The following is a 20,325-nucleotide window of genomic DNA, read 5'->3' on the forward strand; positions in this document are numbered from 1 at the left end:
CACTACGGAATACTTCAAGATACTCCAAGTAGGGTGATCTTGAATATTCTCTTTATATTTCGATCTCATCATCCACTATGGTCCGCCACAAAAAAGACAACTTCGCCCGAGGAGGCAAGAAATTCAACAACCCCCGCCCCCGAGTGCCCCGCGGTGATGAAGAAGTTGAGGGCGCGACCTCCTCGAGGCCTCCTTACAAGGCTGCCTGCTGGGACATGGGACACTGCGATCCTAAGCGATGCTCAGGAAAGCGATTGATGAAGCTCGGTCTGATGCGAGAGCTTCACATCGGCCAGCGGCACCCCGGCGTGATCGTCTCGTATGTTTCGCAGTACTCTTTTTGGTCGTCTTGGTTGCATACTGACAATTGACTAGTCCAAATGCAAAGCGAATTATCTCTCCCGCAGACAAGGATATCATGGAACAGCACGGTGCTGCCGTGGTGGAATGCTCTTGGATGCGAGTCAAGGAAGTACCCTGGTCGCGGATCGGCGGAAAATGTGAACGCCTTCGTATGTGATAAGAGTTGGGCAATGGTGAACTTGAAGTATGGGATGCTAACTATCTTAATATATAGTTCCCTACCTTATCGCCGCCAACACCGTTAACTACGGCAAACCATGGCGTCTGAACTGTGTCGAGGCGCTCGCCGCTTGCTTCGCCATCTGCCGTCGCTTGGAATGGGCGGAAGATCTACTCAGACATTTCAGCTATGGGCCGTCTTTCTTGGAAATCAACAAAGAACTTCTGGCGCGCTATGCCGCCTGCGAAACGGAAGAGGATGTAAAGAGGACGGAAGAGGAATGGCTAACCAAGATCGAACAAGAATACGAAGACAATCGCGTCGAAGGAGGTGATGATATGTGGACCAAAGGAAACACCAATCGTTTGCCCGCACGGACTGAAGACGACGACGACGACGAAAGCGGAGACGAAGATGACGAAGATGAGGGCAGTGACGAAGAGGAAGATGAGGACAAGGATCCATTCGCGATTTCCGATGACTCCGAAGATGAAGAGCAAATGGCCGAAATCCGCCGCAAGATCCTCAATTCTAAATCATTCAAGAATTCGGCAGAGGAGGAAAAGCAGCAGCCGGAGAAAATTTCTCGGCCGGAGCAGCTGTACGTCGACTCAGATGCTGAGTCCGGCTCAGGAGGAAGCGAGGACGAGGCATTCGACAATATCATCAATGCGACGACGGTCACTGACCGCACCGGAATCAAAGCAATTCAGCAGCGGAAAGGAAGCGAGACTGTCTCTGCCTCCTTCTCTCGGGCGGAGATTTCTGCCCCAAAGAAATGGTGAAAATGAGGTCTATTGAGTACCATTACCCACCAACTCAATGAACTTTGATTAGCATCTTGTTCTAAAGGCTATCACCATTTTCTGGAGTCTTCTTGCCACGCCCACAGACACCTTTATTGCTTGCGAGCACTACCCTAGCAAGTGCACTTGGTCCATTCAATTTGAGTGTGGCATTCTACTACCCAGTATTGCCACTCGTCATTGGGATGTGATCATTTCTCTGAAAGTGCGCCTCGGTCAATTCACGGGATCACCAAATTTCCTTTTACTAGACCATTGAACCCATGCAACTATATCCGCGCCTTGGTTACTGAGGGCCTGCAAATATGTTTGTTTTCATGCTCTATGTGTTATGACTCATTGCAACGATATCTATGTTTTGTACTCGGCATATACACCGGAATGGGAAAAGCACCAGATATCATCCATGGATGGCACACATCAAATTCACTGTTTTTCTTCTAAGGTTGGTTTAGTTCCTAAAAATTATAGTGTGTGGTCCCAAAGGACATGGTGGTGCCTTCCGGGCCAAATATGGAATCGGAACAAGATCAGTTAAATATAACCTAGGAAGAGACCCTCGGGCCTGTCCCTTTCAAATACCCGTCAGTTGTGAACTCTCATCACTTGTCAACCCACTCAAACCCATCTAGTAAGAAAGAATGCTCACTAGAACCACATCTGTCCATCAAACACCGAACGCCGGTGACAGGTCAGCCCATATCAACGAAATGGACATGATGACCATCCTTGAGCTTGAAGTGCAAAACATAAAGATGGCACGCGACTCCGAAGAGCAGAAGCAAAACATGAACCGCTTGCTCCTCAAGGAACCCAAATGGACAGAATCTGCAATTAATCCGCAGTGCATGATTAATGACATTGGGTCACCACCTGCATGTGACTCTACGTCGTCATGGCATGACGAGACACTTAAAAAGTCTCAGGAACAAAATGCACAGCTGAGAGGTGAGATGAAGGAACAGGAGAAGACTATCCTCAGCCTCACAAAAAAGCACAAAGCAGCCGAGGGCCAATTTGAACAAAACATAACAAAGATTTTCTACAAGCTCGAGGAACAGAAGAAGAAGATGGCCGACCTCGTGTTCCAAAAAGCAATGCTGGTTCGTGATCTCGAGGAACAAACCAGAATATCGTCTGCGCTAGAAAAGCGAGATACGAAGATAAAGGAAGTCTTTGGTAACATTGCGAGTACAATGTTCTTGGAGCTCGAGTACCAAGAAGAACTGATCAGCGAGATGGCACCAGATGATGGGGAGTGTTTCCAGCCAAGCCACAATACCCTAAAGCATCTGGTTGAAATAATTGAACAATGAACAGGAAACGACGAGGATTCAGATATGATGTTCAATCTTGAAGATGAGCCGCAGTATGAACAGCTATATGCAGAACTGTTGTCTCGATTCAACGAACAATCATACAAGCTCCAAATACAGACAATGATGCTCAATAGCCAGAAATGCACGATTGACGAACAAACGAGCATTATCTTCGAACTTGAGGCGCAGAAACGAAAAATTGCTGGCGATCTTGAGGAACAAAATGGACGGGTGGCTTTAATGCTCGAATGTTTAAAAAGGAATAGTCGAGAATGCACCTCTGAAGGGGATAGTCGAGAATTCACCTCTGTCTGGGACTAGGACAGAAGAGGAGAGCTATTTGCTTAGACTTGTCAGATGCGAATCTCATATCGCTGAGGAGACCAAGTGGTTAACAACCTTCCCGCGTGTATAAAGCCCTCTCTCCGAATATCCTAAATTTAAGTGTGTGTGTTAGGAGAGAGGTCTACAGAGACCTCCAGGTGCATGGTGGAATGTGAGATGATGACTGGATAGTTGAAGAAGCTAAGAAGCTATGAGACTGAGAAGCTTGACAGAGTGATATTTGTCTTTGATCATAAACTATTTCGCCCTCATCTCACCCTCATTTGAAGGGCCCTGGACTCTCCTTGATAAGTGACCTCACTTCACTCTCACTTGACTCTATTAAAACAAGTGTTCCTCCATCCCTACCATCAAGCCTATTTTACTCCCTTGCTAAGCAGAGCCTTTTTGTTCTTCGTCAATGATCTTTTTTCTTTGCAATCCCAAAAATGAGATATTCATTTTCTCTTTCTCCACTAAATCAAAAGTAACATCCACATTATTTTCACTTCGAAGGTCAAATGGTCGCCAGCCAGATTGCACAACAAGATATTTAAATGCTGCCCAGCCTAACCATTTTACAATCGTATTATATCCCAAAGTTCGGCTCCCAAGCTCAAATCATTCTCACTGCCGTTGCTTCCCGCAGAAACTGATGCTGTGGTGGCGATGGCATCGCGGGCAATCGACTGCACGATGTTTGGGCCAAGAGTGCGTTAACGAGTGTGAGGAACTGTGAGAGATGAACGGGTTTGCTTCTGTATAGACCGGACGGATGGTAGCTCGACTGGGTCGGTACTTCCGGCGAGGAGAGTATCGGAGGGCGTTTTGATGTTGAGATGATGATGGGATGGGTAGCATGGGTGAAATTGTTGAAGGCATGTTGGAATGTTGGTAAAGCTATGTTAGAATTAGTCTCGCTCTGTAACTGTTTTTACATGCGACCTACCTGCTCAAGTCTCGTTTCGGGTCGAATGCAAATAGATTATACAATCTGATTCATCGGCTTAAGATGTTAAGTTGATTAGGCTTATGTTTTTTTCTTGCTAGGGCAAACATAATAAAAGGACTTGATGGGACCTCTAGGAAACGCGAGACCTGGAATATGCAAGGGCTAGAATAAATTCATTTTTGGTATCGAACCGAATATGCAAGGTGTCAACAGGATGAGAATCTCTATACAAAACATTGTACACATGTCTAAGATTTGATCTAGGCGAAAAAAAAGTTGATGATTGAGGTGGGAAATACAGAACTCGAGCTAATCTTGGTTTGGGCAATTGCTATTGTGGTATCATTCCGCATATAATATTTGTTTTCTAAATCGAAGGGACATTTTGATAGGATGGACTAGACAAAGGAAAAGGCATATATCTGCATGGTTCAACATAAGGGGATTGTCAATGAGACATAGTATCCAATAAATACTATGAGTATCTCAGCGCTCGTTTAGTGGCATAGATGTTTTAAAAACAAAGAACTATACTTCCTAGGCTATCAAGACTGAAGTTCTAAATATATATGTAGGTCTAATACATATGAATTTTGAATTGTTCTGTATTGTTCAAGACGTCATTTCTAAAATCCTACTATAAAAGCACTACACCCCGCGATGGCGGGGCAGAAACGCCCCCAATATCATAGATATCAAGTACCCATTTAGCAATTCCTTTTTTACGTGACCCACTTTATTTACATAGAAATAGATAGAATCAAAGTTCAATATTCTACTTCTAAGTTAAGCTCGTACACGTGGCGGGTGAAGTTCAAACTCACCGGGGACGGAAATCCTTCCCACTTTTCCCACAATCCCGCAACCCACTTTCAACAACCACCCTTGGATTACCCTTGAACCATAGTCCAAAATGCCCGATAAAGATTCCAGCACACCCCGTGTCTTCCTCTACCGACACGGTATGTCCCAGAGCATCAATATTTTCTTTCTGTGGTCTAACTAGATTCTAGGGCAGACGGAATGGTCCAAGAATGGACGCTACACAGGAATCACTGAGCTTGAGCTCACCCAAGATGGTGTTAACCAGGTCAATGCATCTGGCAAGATGATTGTCGGATCCGGTAGATTGATTGACCCGGCTAAACTTGCCCATGTCTATATCAGCCCTCGCCGGCGAGCGATGCAGACCTTTGAGATTGCTTTCTCTGATGCCGATAAACAGGCGCTTAAAGATTCGCAGAAGGTCTCTGAGACAGACAGACTGGCCGAGTGGGATTACGGTTTGTACGAAGGTCTGTTGACTAAACAAATCCGGGCCTTGAGAAAGGACCACGGCCTGGATACCGAGAGCGAGTGGGATATCTGGAGAGACGGCTGCGAAAATGGAGAGTAAGTCTTTTTTTAAATCTCTTTTGAATTTATGTTCAATCGGCTACGATCGAGTATATCTGACCAGGTCAATATAGGTCTGCGCAAGAGGTGACGGACCGTCTTGATAACCTCATTCAAGAGATTCGCGCCACCCACAAGGACAACATGCACGGAGAGAACCCTTCTGATATCCTGCTGGTTGCACACGGACATTTGCTTCGTGCCTTTACCAAGCGCTGGCTGGGATATCCTATGGAGTTCCCTCTTTCTCTGATGCTCGACCCTGGCGCCGTTGGCGTCCTCAGGTAATCCTCTTTCATCCCACTTCAGTGACCTGGCAGTTGACCTTTTTCCTATTTGCAGTTATCAGCATCATAGCATTGATGAGCCTGCTATGTTGGTTGGATACGGATACCCGTTGCAGGAATGATCTGATATGCCTGGATAGTGTACATTTCATCGAAGTTAACCGGAGGGTTACTAAATATATACTTGATACATGGTGATAGCGAGTCAATGGAGATTCTGGCCTTCGTAGTCGTAATGACCTCCAGTGGTCGTAGAATATTCATAGTCCAAGCCTCAATCCGTATAATATATCATCGAGTGGTCTATTAATGCATATTTAATTGTCTATGTCTAGTAGTAAATGAGATAAATATTGTATAAACTCATGGAGAATCTGCAGAGAAAGTTGATCATTTACCTACACGACTAGAAAAGAAAACGTCATAACTTCAGAACTCCAACAAACGCATCGAGGATTCAGATCACCCGGGGAAAAACGACCAGTTCATCAAGTAATAAAGTTCATCAAGTTCATCAGAAGCCAGAAGCTCAGCCCTACTGCCAAGCCATCCCCCGCAAAACGTGCTCCGTTCGCCTGACCTGACCAACTGACAACTGATATGGCTTTGCCCCTGTCACCCACCTAAATGTTGTGGCTTGACTTAAAATATGGCATCAATACGAGTGTCTTCAAAGGCAGACAAGATCAGGTGGGAATGGAGGCTCTTGGCTGAAGGGCACCGGATGGCACTAACACTAGATCGTCAACTAACAGGGGCTAGCTATATGATCGTCTCTCCCCTGATGAGTTTCATTTATTTCTTTGCATTTGCGCCCTGACATGTGCTTTTCGGGGATTTTCCTCGGTACTGATTCTACTACTATTTTATCATAGAAAACGCCTCAACCTTGAGACTGGAAGCTAACTCGGCGCCAATATCATGCCGCACCACAAACCAGACGAGTTAACGGTCGCTGAGGCCAGAAAGGAGGTTCATAAGGCAACTACTTGCACATCTCCAACACCAGCACAGGAAAAACGCGGCTCAGCCTTGATAAATTTCTTCTCGTCCTTTCTTGGTCCCAAAAACCCACTCGCGCACCCAGCAGACCCACGCAAGCACACCGTGTGGCTGCTAGACAATACAGCGTACCAGCCGGTAAATGAGGAGACAGATGAGAACCAGTTGTGCTGGCACGCCGAAGTAGTCGCCTGTATCTTCGAAACGGAAGGCCGGAAAGACGTGGGCAACCTCGTCGCCGCAATCGCCGACTACATCGGACTGGACGGTGATGTAGGCGGCGACGACGAGACACGCCGACGTATCGCAGAGCGCGTCCAGCCTTTCCTCAACCAGGTCTCACCAGCGTGCACGGTCACGCTGCAGGTACCCCTATCCCGGCCGGCGCAGTCGCACGGACTCGGCCCGTCCGATCGCAACGGCATCGTCAGCCAGACGATTGATATGGGCGATGTGAGAATATACGACGGGGCGGTTGTGCGGCCGCGTCTGCAGCATTTCGGCGACGAGGCTGTGTCGATGACCACGAATTTTGCCGTGCCTGAGGGCTGGCTGGTCATCTCGGATATTGACGATACTATTAAGCATACTATGACGCTTGAGCCGACGGGGGTTATTCGCACGACGTTTGCGGATGTCCCTGAGCCTATTGCTGGTATGCCGGAGCTCTATAGATATGTTCATGCTGAGCTACTTCCTGCGTGGTTCTATCTCTCTGCGTCGCCGTATAATCTTTACCCTTTTCTGCACGACTTCCTGGATGAACACTACTGTCCGGGTACGCTGGTGCTGCGCGATTACTCGTGGATGGATATTACGGGGCTTATCAAATCGTTCACTGAGAAGACGCAGGAATACAAGGTTGATCGGATGGAGAAGATTCGGCGGTGGTTCCCGCGTCGGAGGGTGCTTTGTATAGGGGACTCGACGCAGAAGGATCCAGAGGCTTATGCGGAGATGTACAGTCGGCATCCTGAGTGGATTCATGCTATCATTATTCGCAAGGTTAGGGATGTGGCGCATATGGAAGAGAAGAATGAACCGGAGAGGTTTGAGAAGGCGTTTGAGTATGTGCCATCGCATATTTGGACGGTCTTTGAGGATCCGGAAGAGTTGTATGATTTTGTTGATGGGCTGGGTATGGAAGACCAGGCTTTATAGATATAATACTCTGTACATATTTAGTTGGATTGGCTATTTTGAACTGCTCTCAAAAATCTACGTTTCCCTCGTGACATACCCAGGAACACCGTTTTCCTGTGCCATCACAAAGATAACTGATGAAGATAGGTATGAGAGACAAGGATAAGGATAAGGATAAGGAAGGCCAAATAAAAAAAAAAAAGTCGTCGCCTGGATTGACCGGCGATCAGACTCGGCACGCCAGGTCCAGGCGACACGGAAGGCAGGCAACACCATAGCAAGCAGGTTGAGGGATAAGAATTACACTGCAAACTATCAACCCGCTAGACTATGGTGTCCACCGTACCTTGGAGGAATAGGGCAAGCAACGAGCTATAACGCCCGTAGGATCTCGGTTCGTCATTGATTTTGATATTCCATTGCACTATCCACCTTCCATGAAACACAGCCTCTATATACTATTTTTTTCATGTCAAACCAAGTCAGATACAAAGATAAGATTGAATTGCTGCTCATTGCAATGGAATTGATCGGGATTGTCAAGTGGCGATGTTGACCTAAGCCCTACTACATACGTCAAGGTTAGGAAATGGCCTCCGATCTATAGATGAGATGGCAAAAGAGAAGACCCTACTTCCAAATCCTCAACTTCCTTACAAGCAACTCATTGGAAAGACTCAAAGCTCCCTAAACTAAGAAGATGCATCAAGATCCCAATGATACTATGCAGTCAGACATACCCCCCACGCAGCCCATCGTGGAACCTGACCCGAAGGATCCATCGAAGTCCTCAACACGCACCCCAGAAGCCATGAAGCAGCCAGCTGAACCCTCAAAACACACCTCAGAAGCGACAGGACGCACTTCAGAAGACATAAAGCACACTTCACATCCCGCAAAGCCCACCTCATCAACGCTAAACGACTCACCCTTCACACCACTGTCAATGCGAGCCCTCTACTACACCCCAGATGAATTTGACACCGACACACTTGACGGAATCCCAGAAGGAAAAATCAGCGAAGCTATCTCACCCGACACAAACATAAGCGTCGTCCGCCAGAAAGGAACAAACCTCGTCTTCGACGCTGGCTTCCCAACCCCACAGCCCTCCGGTCAGCAATACCTGCTGAAGATAACCACAGCAGCCTTCTGCCACGACGAGATCCGTCTCGCCGGACTACTCAACCCCCAAAGACCACCCCGCAGATCCCATTGCACAGTATCTGCGGGATGGTCATCAGCACGCCGCGCGACGAGGACGAGCGGGAAGAAGGCCCGAAGTTCAAAATCGGCGATGTAGTCTTCGGTGTGATGAGCTATACGCGTGATGGCGGAGCCGCAGACTATGCAGTTGCGACTGAGGGCGAGCTAGCGCTGAAACCGGATAATATCACTGTTGCTGGGGCGGCGGCCCTTGCGTTGCCGGCGTTGACGGCTTGGCAGGCGCTTTTTCGGTATGCCGGGCTTGATCCCGACGTACCTGGCGGGTTGAAGGGGGGCGATGATGAGTTTGGGAATGGTGGAAATGGGATGGGTGGGTGGCTTTGGCAGCGCCAGCGTCGTGAGTCCGTGCTCGGTAGCAAGGATTATGGCTACGGGCACCGCAAAAGCACGGTTGCTGGTGCTGGAGGCAGGAACGGCAGTCTGCTAAATGGTACTACCGGTGGTAGTGTCAGCGGAAATGGGAACGGGCGTTGGATTTGGCAGTGGAATCGCGGCGGTTCCAACCTCAACGGCAATGCCACCGCCAGCGGCAATGATGCTGACATTGACAACATCCCTCCCGCTGCTAGAGCGGTCAATCCCGCTCCCAATCCTAAGAATGTGCGTCGCGAGAGCCTGATCAGTCTCATTAGCGGTAATCCCAGTGGCAAGAAAACCATTCCTCGCGCTGCCAGCACAGTTGACCCCAATCCCAAGAGTACTGTCCGCCGCAACAGTTTGATCGGCCTGATCAAAGGCAACACCGACGCTCCAGCTACTCCCGCTGCCAGCACAGTCGATCCTACTGCTAATGCCGATGCCAACAACAATACCCGCCGCGGCAGCCTTATCAACCTAGTCAGCGGCAACTCTAGCCCTGGACGGCGCGGCAGCCTGCTAGGAAGCATAATTGGCAGCACGAATGCAAATGGCAACGGGAAGCAAAAACTGCCCAAGATCCGAGTGCTCGTCACCAACGCTCGCGACAATGATATCGGCCGGATCGCGGTGCAGATCCTGCGAGCAGATTCGCTCTTCCCAATGCCCGTCCGGCCGTGGATCTGTGTAACCTGCACTCAAGTCGAGGCCGACATTATCGAGAAGGACTGGGAAGTTGACGAGATAATCATCATCCCGCACCTCCCGTCGCCGGACGAGTGTAATATTGAGAAAGTGTTCCGCGCACGCCGCTGGCTGCCGGTCGATATCGTGCTTGACTGTGCCGGCGGCTCAGTATTCCGGGCGGCTCATGCAGCCGGTGTGGTTAAGGATTACGGGGCTGTGTTGACTGTTGTGGATGGTCAGGTTGCGTTGCAGTCTCCGCTTGTTCCTGAGAAGGATGTGCTGGGCGAGAAGAAGCGCGGAATTAGGAGCCGGTTTGTGCCTGTTAATCCCGATGCGCCGGCTATGGAGCGGATTGCGGAGTTGGTGGAGGAGAGTCTGCTCTGTGGTAGAGAGATTACTACTGTTGATCTTGCGCGCGCGGCAGATCTTTTGGCTGCTGGAGCTGCTGGGACGGCAGGGAGTCGGCGCGGTGGGATGGTGGTTGTAAGGGTTAATAGTGTTGCCTGTACTTAGATTGTCATGTCTATGCGTTTTTATTATAAGAGATATCAAAAGTAAGCGCATCCCAAGAAGAAGAAGCAATGTCGAGGAAAAGCAACCTAGGGTTGTGTATCAATTTGAAAATATTGGGCCACTTACAAGTTTAGGCCAAAGAGAACTTTCGCAATGCCACGTCCCAAAAGCCAAGTTCAAGAAAAGAAGAGAATAAAACAAAGGGTGAAGTAAATCAAAGTTAATGAGATATCCCATACAAGAATAAGTTTTGACCCGATGATTCCATATGAAAAAAAAAGCGACGCTCTGTCCCATCCCACAAGATCAAACTACATGAACAGAAGAAGAAACCGAAGTTTTGTGGCCCAGGTGCAAGGCAAAAGAGAGAGAGAGAGAGAGAGAGAGAGAAGGCGAGAAGAAGTCGTGAAGAACAAAAGACAAGTGTATTACGCGGTACCTCCGTTAAAGTAAAGAATCAAGTCTGGTAAAAACGCTCAAGCATGCGGCGACAATCTGTTTGTTGGTTAGCACGTAGCAAGAGTCAAGTGTTTAGCAAGGTATGAGGTGCAGCTTACCTCCATCTGAAGCTCTTTATCCTTGTTCCGATTGATCTCCTCATTGACGACTTGAGCCAAATTGGCTCCAATCGCCTGCGAACCTCCAGCCTTCCGGCCAAACGGCCATTGCGAATACTCTGCCAGCAATTCATCCACCTGCGCGAACGCTCTCTCGCGAGCCTCATGGCTCATGGTGACCAAAGCGTTCTCGAGGACGTTGGCGGCGTATGCGGCGCAGACCATGGTGATTGAACGAAGGTATCGGTATTCGGCGTCTTCGGGGAGCCACGGGCTAGGGGGGATAATCACAGTGCGGTTACTGCAGATGTTGCGCACCCGTCGGTGGAGCTCGTCTTTCGCGCCGCCGTCGGCCACGGGATGCGTCGCCATATCGAAGAGAAGGAAGTTGCGCTTTTCGGTTCGGAGAATACCCTTATCCACAAGACCCTTGGCCAGTCGTTCCCGGACTTGCTTCAATTGATATCCGATCTTCATCAAATTCCAGGTTTCGCCTATAAGCAGCGCCCGTCAGTAAGTACGTCGCAACCCAACTTTCTGCTACGGGCGTATCTCACCACTCAGCAAATCAATCCATGAGTTGACGCTCATCTTCTCGCTTGACTTCATCATCTTCAGTGTCTCGTCCAGCAAGACCTCCCCAGTCAATGTATCGTCGATGACTTCGATGATGCGGTCGGCCAGGGGGAAACGTCGCCGCGACGAATCCTTCTGCATGCTTATACGACCGCGGAGCGCGAGCTCAATGACGATACACCCTCGCAGGGCATAGGAGATGTTTTCGTTCCAGAAAGACAGATAGCCCTGTTGCGGCGCGGGCACGAGATCAGCGATCGGAACCACAAATCGAACAAATCGGTCATGAGATAATATCCATCAAGACTCACCTGTTTATCCTTCAGACCCAGCAGCAAGATATCCTCCATCAGAGTCAATTTGGGCTGCTTGCCCCGTTCCTCGTTTTCGCTGATGTCGCGGGGGTCGAACGCGATCTTGTGGCCATTCTCTGCACTGGTAAACGACGTCTCCGGTCCACGGTTCTCCATCGCAGAGCCATTTCGGGAAATTGGCGATGACACTCGGCTGTCATCTTGATCGTCTGCCCCAGCGACTCGACCGGCGCCTCTGCGGCGAGTCAAGCCCCCGGCTGCTGAGGCCATGAGATCGGGTCGGGTTGGGTGGGGGGATCGAAAAGGGATGGGGAGAGATATGGCCGGATATGACCAAACGCTTCCGATCTATATGCCGGTGGTTTGAATTGTCTGGGTTGGTGAGATGTTGAGAGGGACCGTTCAGACCGAAAGTCTGCGGGTGAAGTGGGACTTTCGGTGTCAGGGGAAACCAGGGACCGAGTGGGCTTAGCCAAAACGATACAGTGTCGGGTATATTGAACTAAACCCGCCTAAGTACGAGAGGAATAGGCGACTGCAATGAATGGAGTTGCGAAATGGGTGAAGTTCAAAGTTAGTTGGTTCGGTGATGTGGCTCTTTGAGTATCTGCGGGTGCTTAAACGCCCGTCAAAGGACATTGTCATGGTAATCTCCCCATGATGATTCTATTTTATGGCTTTATTTTTTTTTGGAAATTGGCAATCTAGACTACTTGGCATATATCTATGATCTCTTACTCCATTTCCATATGCTCATGTATCTTGTGTTTTTGTCTATGTTCATTAAAATTAACCATGTAGCTACAAAGCCAACACTAGAGGCTACATCCATGTACAATCATATGATATACAGAGGTAACTGTATACCTAAACATGTACATATGTATCTATCTATTTATCAAAAAGAACTGGCCCAATGAACCATTAAGCTGAAAACATCCCTAGATATACCAAAAATGTCCAGACGCATTTGGTGATTATCACCACGTGGTAGCAATACTGCTTCAAAATTGCATAAATTGCACTCAAATGATATACACGATATAGGAAAGAAAAGCCACTGGCATGTATTCAGCATACAAAATAGCATGTCGGTTGAGTGTCGCTGTGTCCAGCGAACCCTACTGATGCCAACATCCCGATTCTTTTTCTATCCGATTCTCCAACCGATCCCAAGTTTTCAAATTAAATATTTAGTGGGCTGTCAAGAAGTCAGCAGATGTTAAAAAAGAAGAGAGGCTATGGGATTCACATACCATCGGGCTGGGCCAGGATGTACTCGACAGCCTTCTCAACTATGCGCAATATTCATGTCAGCTCCGGTTCACGAACTATAACGAGGTCATCAAGTCCCAACGTACCGCTGTGGATCTGGTCGGCCTCCTTGTCGGGGATCTCAATGCTGAACTCCTGTTGAACCAGTTAGATATCCTTCATATAATAATACAATTGATGCTTTTCCGAGGGAAACTGGGCGCGTACCTCCTCAATGGCCATCACGACCTCGACGGTGTCCAGGCTGTCCAGACCAAGGTCGTTCGAGAAGTGGGAAGCGCCGTTAATCTGCAGGTCAAACGGGTTTAGTTGATGAATGTTTTCGGTCGCCCCTCCTATAGCTCATGGCGATATAAAGGTCACGGCGGTGCATCCGATAGATAATCACTGACCTTGCTGGCATCGGAGACCTAGATATGAAACAAACCCAGTTAGCATTTTGCTTTTCGTCTATAGCCGATAGATGGCGAGATTCCCCGGGAAAATAACATGACGCACCTTGTCGAAGTTCTTGAGCAGGTTGACTATCCGGCCCTCGGCCTCGTTCTTGCTGAGGCCGGCAGGGGCGGAGTAGAGGCGGACACCCTGAGCGAAGCAGGGAGTGAATTGAGGGACCTGGGCAGCAATGGGGGAGCTGCGGATGTGGAAGGGAGCCGGGGTCTTGATGACACGGGGGGCGGAAGCCTTCAAGGAACGGACAATGGCGGAGCGGAACATGATGGAATAGATTGATCGGAATAGCGCAAAGGCTGAAAAGATCTAAAGTATTAAAAGGAAATGGTGGAGAGTAAACGGGTAGAGATTGGGGGAAGACGGCTGCCGCAGGAAAGGAAAGATGTGAGGTCGCGCCCAGCAAAATCCTGCGGGCCAATCAACGCCCGACAGAAAGGAATGACCTAAGCCCGAAACCTGCAAACCACCACAACCTGAGACTTGCTCCCCTTCCACCTCCAATTGAACCTCGATTCCCCCATATATCCAACCTCACTCTCCTCTCCAAAACCATGGCCGCCACCCGCTCGGTCGCGAGGCTAATCGCCTACCGTCGGCCGACCCCCTTCGGATTGCTGGGCTCAACCGCAAACTTCTCTTCCTCGACGTACCGCGCAGCAACCCCAGCGGGACCCCCTCAGGCCGGGTTCCGCCTGCCCCCGCCCAAGCGCTGGGATCAGGACTCCGAGTCCGCCTTGGACAAGGCCAGCAAATACTTCCTCATGGCAGAGATCTTCCGCGGCATGTACGTGGTGCTCGAGCAGTTTTTCAGACCACCGTAAGTCCTTGTCCCACCCCAACCTTGCCGGCGATGCGGACCGCAATCCAAAATCAATGGCATCGAAACATATCAACTAATTGCGTCGCCATGTTCCAGTTACACCATCTTCTACCCCTTCGAGAAGGGTCCTATCTCCCCCCGTTTCCGTGGTGAACACGCCCTCCGTCGCTATCCCACTGGTGAAGAGCGCTGCATTGCTTGCAAGCTCTGTGAGGCCATCTGCCCGGCCCAGGCTATTACCATTGAGGCCGAAGAGCGTGAGGACGGAAGCCGCCGGACGACCCGTTACGATATTGATATGACCAAGTGCATTTACTGTGGCTACTGCCAGGAGAGCTGCCCTGTGGATGCCATCGTTGAGAGTGAGTCCAACACCCTCTGGTTACATCTCAATTGACATGAGACCGGATTACTAATATCTTGTCTTTCAGCTTCCAACGCCGAGTATGCCACTGAGACCCGCGAGGAGCTTCTGTACAACAAGGAGAAGCTCCTCTCCAACGGTGACAAGTGGGAGCCTGAGATTGCAGCTACTGCTCGTGCAGATGCTCCCTACCGATAATCTATTTTCCCTCCAATTTGATTGGCATCTTCAGGCAAATCCGCATCTTTCAAGATGTTAGATGTGTGGACACGAAGATGCTGGTCGCAATACCCATCCATTCAAGAGGCACCACTAGTGCCTTGAAAAACAAGAAAGATTTTAAGCCCCATCACATCACTGTACATAACTTGCCCTCGACTGTGTTATCATCTTGTACTAGTCAATTCCTAAAGGAAATGTCTTTCCCTGGAACCCTGGCTCCCTTGTCTCTTTTTATTTCCTATGTTGTGGAATCTAGCAGCTCTTTTTCTTCTGGTTGAGATTCAATTCAAAATATATAAATTCAAACAATCCCATCTTATATCTACGCTGAACACTTTTCCGCTAACCGCATATATAAGTGCATCTTGGGATCTATAGGTTTACATAGGCATAAAGACAAAAGGAACACATATACAGCTCGATAAGAAAATGATATTGTATTCACAGATAAATCAAATCGCTACCGATGCTGTCATGCATAGACATAAATTGACAGACCAAGCTGCCAAAGACACAAACGCAAACACCAGGCACCTTGATCTCCGGACGGATATTTCCCTGTTCAAAGTCTCAAAACACTTTTTTTGTTGGTTCGGGGGCTTCTGTGTGCGATCTTGTTTCAGAGATGTAAACATCCAAGAGACAAAGACCGGTTTGAAGGGTATGCAGAGAAAAGAAAAAGAAGAATATAAAAGAAGACGGGTTGATGTAAAAGCAAGTGAGAAACGAAATAAAATTAAGCCACCGGATAGAAGCTTGTTTATTTCTTCTTGCCACCACCCCTGCCCTCGAATCCAGGTCGAGCAGCCTTCTTCTTTCCACTGCTGCTAGACTTCTTCTTGCCGCCCTTGGTGCCCTTGTCGTCCCGGCGTTTGCGAAGGTTCTCATCGCGCTTAGTCTGGCGCTGTTCCTTAGATTTGGCAACGGTGTCGATGCGGTCCCTCCACTCGCGCTCGGACTTCTTCTTCGCCGTTTCCTTGCGCTTGAGGGCCTTCTTCAACAGAGAGGTATCGTCGCGGACACGCTCGCCGTGAGCACGCTTCTTGGCGTTCAACCAGAGGTCCTTGTCTTCAACGTCGGCACGCTTGGTAGGGTCCATCTCTTCGAGGCGGGCTTTCTTGGCCTCGGCGACCTTGAGCTGGGAAGCCGGGTCACGGGCACCGCCGGTCTTCGGCTTTTCGCGCACGTTGGTTCCGGTGATATCTGTCTGCTGGCCGTCTGTGAACATCACACGGCCGAAGGAGAAGTTGTTGCTGGTGGAGCCGACGGACTCGGCAGGGGAGCGGGGGGATGCCAGGAGGGATCCAGAGCCACCGGGCGAGAAGCGGCGGGCCATGGCCTCGTCGTTCTTCTTTTCTTCCTCAACCTTGGCCTTTTCACGCAGTTCTTTCTTGTGTGCCTTTCTTTGCTCGGCCTTTTGCCGGCGGGCTTCAATCAGCTCTTGGCGGTTGCGTGCAGGCTTGCCATTGAGTCCATCTGCGTGGCGCTTGGCCCGGAGCTCATCCAGACGCTTCTGTAGACGCTGCTTCAGCTCTTCGGGTGTGTGCTTGAGAGGTTTGGGCTCTGAGGATTTGGCTTCGGTGGAGGCGGAGGGAGGAACGATGGAGGAAGTGGAGGAGGTGCCGGATTGAGAATTTGAGGCATCGAAGGTAGGAGAGTCGGTGGTAGAAGGGGCAGAAGAAGGGTTTTCCTGTTCAACGTTGAACTCAATGGAGAACCCTTCCTCGGCAACACCGTCATCTTCTTGATCGTCATCCTCTTCATCCTCGGACGCTTCAGTGTCCTTTGCTGCATTGCCGTTAGGCTTGGTTGCAGATTTTTCCGAATCCTCAGTTGAGGTGGTCGATGGCTTTTTGCCCTGCTGAGATTTCTCCTTCCGGGCAGCATCCTTGGCCTTCTTTTTCTCCATTTGGGCGGCCTTCTTCTGGGCCTTCTTCTCTTCCTTTTGCTTTTTCCGTGCCTCAGCCTCTGCTGCCTTGGCAGCGTCCGGCTTATCAGTCTTTTCAACCTGCTTTTGCTTCTTGATGTTGGCAGCTCCGCGGTTCAGACCTTCCTTGGGGGTCTCTGTGCCCATCTCTCCGTCGGACGAGTCGGACTCGAGGGTGCCGTCCTCCCGCTTTCGCTTGCGTGCGTTTTCATCCATCACGTCTTTGGCGGTCTTAGCGGCTTCGGGGTTCAGCTTCGCCCGCTTCGCCTCGCGTGCTTGTTCTTTGGTTTGCTTTTTGCGTTGCCATTGATCCTAAAAATGAGGATGATGGTCAGACAGAAATCTTCAGAATGAACGATAAAGGCAAGAACACAAGCTGACTCCAATCCCAAAGCCATCAACTTATGAAATGCAACAGGGCTACATACACTTGTATCTTCTTCGCCATAATAGTATTTGGCGGGGATCAAAGACAGCAGACCGTCAAATGCCTGCGCATGGCTGCGCAGCCGTTCCTTGAGGGCAGTCAGCTCGCAATCCTTGCGGGGCATTCTCCGAGTGCACAAACCTCGATATCATCCATAATATTTTCCCGTAAACAGAAATTGTAATCTGGAAGGGAAAGCTCGACAGTCAAGCGCAACGAAAAATTTGGGGGGACGAAATCTTGGCGCTATAATTGTCTCCGCTTCGGCTGGTTCACCGCCTTCCCACAACAATTTTGCTGGGTTGGTCTGTGCGTTGATAGAGAGGTTCCTGGAGGTCGGTTGATTGTTCCCTCTACCGTGTTATTCTCTATTCATTCTTTTTGATTGTTGGTTTCTCTACCTTTCTGCTCCATTGATTCCCTGATTATGCATGTTTTATTCAATCCATGAATATACACTCGATGACAAATAAAATGGATATTCTCTCCATTTCAATATCAGACCTGATCCACGAGACCAGTCCTAACATCTAGTCCAGGGCATTCCTCGCTTTTGATACTTGTGACATTCCCATACGGCCAAGGGTCTGTCCAAATAAGGTCGAATCTGTAACTGTCAGCGTCAGGACATACCACAAGGCAAACAAACGAGCTTCTGTCAAAGACGGTCGTGAATCGAAGATTCCATTGGACAACCGTCTCCCAGGCATACTTCTCCCAATGCGAAACTCATACTAACAAGAAGACGCATTAAGATACAATCACCTACCGCTCATCCGGATATTCAATAGGCTCCAAAGCACCAAGCTCCTCCTCAATCCCACCCATTTTCGAGTGCCGCCATGCAATCAAAATGTTGCCCGGTCCATCATACGACCTGATCGCCTTAGCCACGCATTTCACTTGGTTCCGCTTGCAGTGAGTGTCAACTGTGAGACCGAAATCTTTGGCAAGCGGTAGAACGGTTTCAAACGCACGGCCATGCTTGCCATCTACAGACAGAAAGCATATTGTCAGCGATGTCTATGAAACTCAACCTCCCGCGCGCCTCGTTTCGGCACTGTGGTATCGGTTTGCTCTCGAGACTTCTTGTAACCTTACCCTTTTTCACACGAGGTGCCATGATATGCCCGATGTTGTACTCCGAGCCTTGACCGAAAACATGTCTCAGGCACTGTGCCCGCTTGACCCCGTCAGGAGTCAAACCATAGTCGTTTGGATCCTGAGGCTTCTCACCGTGTCGAATCATGTAGACCGTTGGGTGGGACTTGGCCAATGCGATGCCGAGACAAAGGCACAGAGCTGAGAGGACCGATTGCAGTAGCATTTTGGCACATAGACTAAATATAGCCCAGTCATATACAATGTAAGCGCGTAATAGCTACTGTCTAGACAACGGAGCAGTGAAGAACCAAGAAGAATGATCGCTAGGAACAATTATAAAAGTGTGGAAAAAGCAAAACCTCATGGAACTTTGCCCATACCGATTGGGTACCCTTAGCTCTAGTTATAAATGCAGGACAACTATGACCCAGATCCTATTATGGAGTCTCACACCGAAGAGAAAAATAGGGCTAACACAATAAAAAAGCCAAGAGTGGATCAGCAGATAGCATTCCAATGATCATCCAGCAGCAAGACAGGGCTGAAAGGGGCATAAAGGTCTGGAGCACGATTGAGCAGTTGACAAACTACAGGCGGGTGTTCGGTCGACATGTTACAACTCGGCGGTTTGATTGGTCTAGCATATTCTGCATGTCCACCTGCACTCTGTTGATCCGCTCGGGGTTGAGAATGATCTCGAAGATTTGTATATAGTGGTTTATCCGGAGTAGTAAAGATCAAAGTGTTCACTGGTTTAAGTTTATGGAATATGTACAACATACGATGTAGTTTAGAAACATATAAATCGGATCTAATGATGATCATGACCGTGTGTTCGGAGTATATCTCGGATGTGATTTACTCTTGCGCTCAGCAGTGGTTAGCGCGTACGCTGTACAACATAGAATATATACAAGGACTCCAGTGATGGATTAAGCTACTATCACCCGATTAAGTCCCATGTAATAGCCCAATGTTTAAACCAGTCATGCGTCGATCATAATCGATCATCTCACACACCAGAAATGAGAGCATCTGAGTGGTCCACGGGATCAAGAGATGGGCTGTGATGGGGTTGTCCCTTTACAACAAAAGGTGGTCTGGTGACGATCCCCTTCGTCAATATTTATTGCAGGCAATATGTGTCTATTATATTCTGTAATTGTTGGCCGTATGCTCTTCGAGATATATATTGTTGACACCCCGAAGTTAAATTGTACAACGTATACAAGTGATCTACGTTGTACATTGTTACCTCCCGATTCGCCCGCAGGTCACTTGAACACTGTCATCATTATGATTTCAATACAATTCGACTTGTTTTGGGGACACGGATTAGATACATTATAACGTCGAATGGTTGTGGACTCGCTAATGTTGATGGAGCATCGATATTATAATATGAGGTCGACGGGTGATACCACAGCTATATAACCTTGGCTTCAGGTGCTAAATTAGGGACTCGTGATGTCAACAGGTTGTCAGGAGAACATCCGTGGGATGACGCCCCCTTCAACACTTCGGAGTAACAACGATTCTTCAAATTCGGGTGTATTTTGTTGTATTATGGGTACAGAAATGAAATAAGGGGCTTAGCGTAGGCAGCCACATAAATCTGCCCTAATACAGAATGCCGAGAGCCATTGTGCAGTAGCGGAGAAAGAGATTCTGGAAGATCCGTGGAAGCCGAGAGATCCGCGTAATCTATTTGGGGACCACCGATCTGGTAATGTATAAACCGAGGCTCAGCC

The 20,325-nt window shown here is 48.9% G+C and overlaps 11 protein-coding genes across 11 annotated transcripts; 7 read left to right on the forward strand and 4 right to left on the reverse strand.

Annotated features, from left to right (window-relative positions):
* Window positions 1-77: 77 nt before the first annotated feature.
* Window positions 78-1,308, forward strand: N7471_004660 (ribosome biogenesis TSR3 family protein; the record flags this gene model as incomplete). The annotated part of the gene is made up of 3 exons (XM_057277379.1): window positions 78-319; window positions 376-512; window positions 578-1,308. The coding sequence occupies 3 exons, from the start codon at window positions 78-80 to the stop codon at window positions 1,306-1,308; spliced, it is 1,110 nt and encodes a 369-aa protein (XP_057136989.1).
* A 662-nt stretch (window positions 1,309-1,970) lies between these two features.
* Window positions 1,971-2,645, forward strand: N7471_004661 (uncharacterized protein; the record flags this gene model as incomplete). Its single annotated transcript, XM_057277380.1, has 1 exon — window positions 1,971-2,645. The coding sequence occupies one exon, from the start codon at window positions 1,971-1,973 to the stop codon at window positions 2,643-2,645; it is 675 nt and encodes a 224-aa protein (XP_057136990.1).
* Window positions 2,646-2,672: 27 nt separating this feature from the next.
* N7471_004662 (uncharacterized protein) lies at window positions 2,673-2,969 on the forward strand (the record flags this gene model as incomplete). Its single annotated transcript, XM_057277381.1, has 1 exon — window positions 2,673-2,969. The coding sequence occupies one exon, from the start codon at window positions 2,673-2,675 to the stop codon at window positions 2,967-2,969; it is 297 nt and encodes a 98-aa protein (XP_057136991.1).
* Window positions 2,970-4,837: 1,868 nt separating this feature from the next.
* On the forward strand, window positions 4,838-5,728 carry N7471_004663 (histidine phosphatase family protein; the record flags this gene model as incomplete). The annotated part of the gene is made up of 4 exons (XM_057277382.1): window positions 4,838-4,886; window positions 4,938-5,316; window positions 5,394-5,603; window positions 5,662-5,728. The coding sequence occupies 4 exons, from the start codon at window positions 4,838-4,840 to the stop codon at window positions 5,726-5,728; spliced, it is 705 nt and encodes a 234-aa protein (XP_057136992.1).
* Window positions 5,729-6,527: 799 nt separating this feature from the next.
* N7471_004664 (phosphatidate phosphatase App1 family protein) lies at window positions 6,528-7,769 on the forward strand (the record flags this gene model as incomplete). The annotated part of the gene is made up of 1 exon (XM_057277383.1): window positions 6,528-7,769. One exon carries the CDS (start codon window positions 6,528-6,530, stop codon window positions 7,767-7,769), a length of 1,242 nt encoding a protein of 413 aa, XP_057136993.1.
* Window positions 7,770-8,451: 682 nt separating this feature from the next.
* On the forward strand, window positions 8,452-10,535 carry N7471_004665 (uncharacterized protein; the record flags this gene model as incomplete). The annotated part of the gene is made up of 2 exons (XM_057277384.1): window positions 8,452-8,866; window positions 8,917-10,535. 2 exons carry the CDS (start codon window positions 8,452-8,454, stop codon window positions 10,533-10,535), a joined length of 2,034 nt encoding a protein of 677 aa, XP_057136994.1.
* A 444-nt stretch (window positions 10,536-10,979) lies between these two features.
* N7471_004666 (GOLPH3/VPS74 family protein) lies at window positions 10,980-12,252 on the reverse strand (the record flags this gene model as incomplete). Its single annotated transcript, XM_057277385.1, has 4 exons — window positions 10,980-11,030; window positions 11,093-11,586; window positions 11,650-11,896; window positions 11,980-12,252. 4 exons carry the CDS (start codon window positions 12,250-12,252, stop codon window positions 10,980-10,982), a joined length of 1,065 nt encoding a protein of 354 aa, XP_057136995.1.
* Window positions 12,253-13,175: 923 nt separating this feature from the next.
* Window positions 13,176-13,974, reverse strand: acpA (acyl carrier protein; the record flags this gene model as incomplete). Its single annotated transcript, XM_057277386.1, has 6 exons — window positions 13,176-13,183; window positions 13,239-13,277; window positions 13,344-13,392; window positions 13,465-13,545; window positions 13,650-13,667; window positions 13,756-13,974. 6 exons carry the CDS (start codon window positions 13,972-13,974, stop codon window positions 13,176-13,178), a joined length of 414 nt encoding a protein of 137 aa, XP_057136996.1.
* A 287-nt stretch (window positions 13,975-14,261) lies between these two features.
* Window positions 14,262-15,092, forward strand: N7471_004668 (NuoI/complex I 23 kDa subunit family protein; the record flags this gene model as incomplete). The annotated part of the gene is made up of 3 exons (XM_057277387.1): window positions 14,262-14,527; window positions 14,627-14,892; window positions 14,962-15,092. 3 exons carry the CDS (start codon window positions 14,262-14,264, stop codon window positions 15,090-15,092), a joined length of 663 nt encoding a protein of 220 aa, XP_057136997.1.
* Window positions 15,093-15,876: 784 nt separating this feature from the next.
* On the reverse strand, window positions 15,877-17,626 carry N7471_004669 (putative 60S ribosome biogenesis protein Rrp14; the record flags this gene model as incomplete). Its single annotated transcript, XM_057277388.1, has 3 exons — window positions 15,877-17,355; window positions 17,472-17,558; window positions 17,612-17,626. 3 exons carry the CDS (start codon window positions 17,624-17,626, stop codon window positions 15,877-15,879), a joined length of 1,581 nt encoding a protein of 526 aa, XP_057136998.1.
* A 342-nt stretch (window positions 17,627-17,968) lies between these two features.
* On the reverse strand, window positions 17,969-18,797 carry N7471_004670 (putative phosphoglycerate mutase family protein; the record flags this gene model as incomplete). Its single annotated transcript, XM_057277389.1, has 3 exons — window positions 17,969-18,077; window positions 18,240-18,462; window positions 18,572-18,797. The coding sequence occupies 3 exons, from the start codon at window positions 18,795-18,797 to the stop codon at window positions 17,969-17,971; spliced, it is 558 nt and encodes a 185-aa protein (XP_057136999.1).
* Between the last annotated feature and the right edge of the window lie 1,528 nt (window positions 18,798-20,325).

Source organism: Penicillium samsonianum, assembly GCF_028829775.1.
Source record: "Penicillium samsonianum strain IBT 33392 chromosome Unknown utg000003l_segment0_segment0, whole genome shotgun sequence".
NCBI classification, from domain to species: domain Eukaryota; kingdom Fungi; phylum Ascomycota; class Eurotiomycetes; order Eurotiales; family Aspergillaceae; genus Penicillium; species Penicillium samsonianum.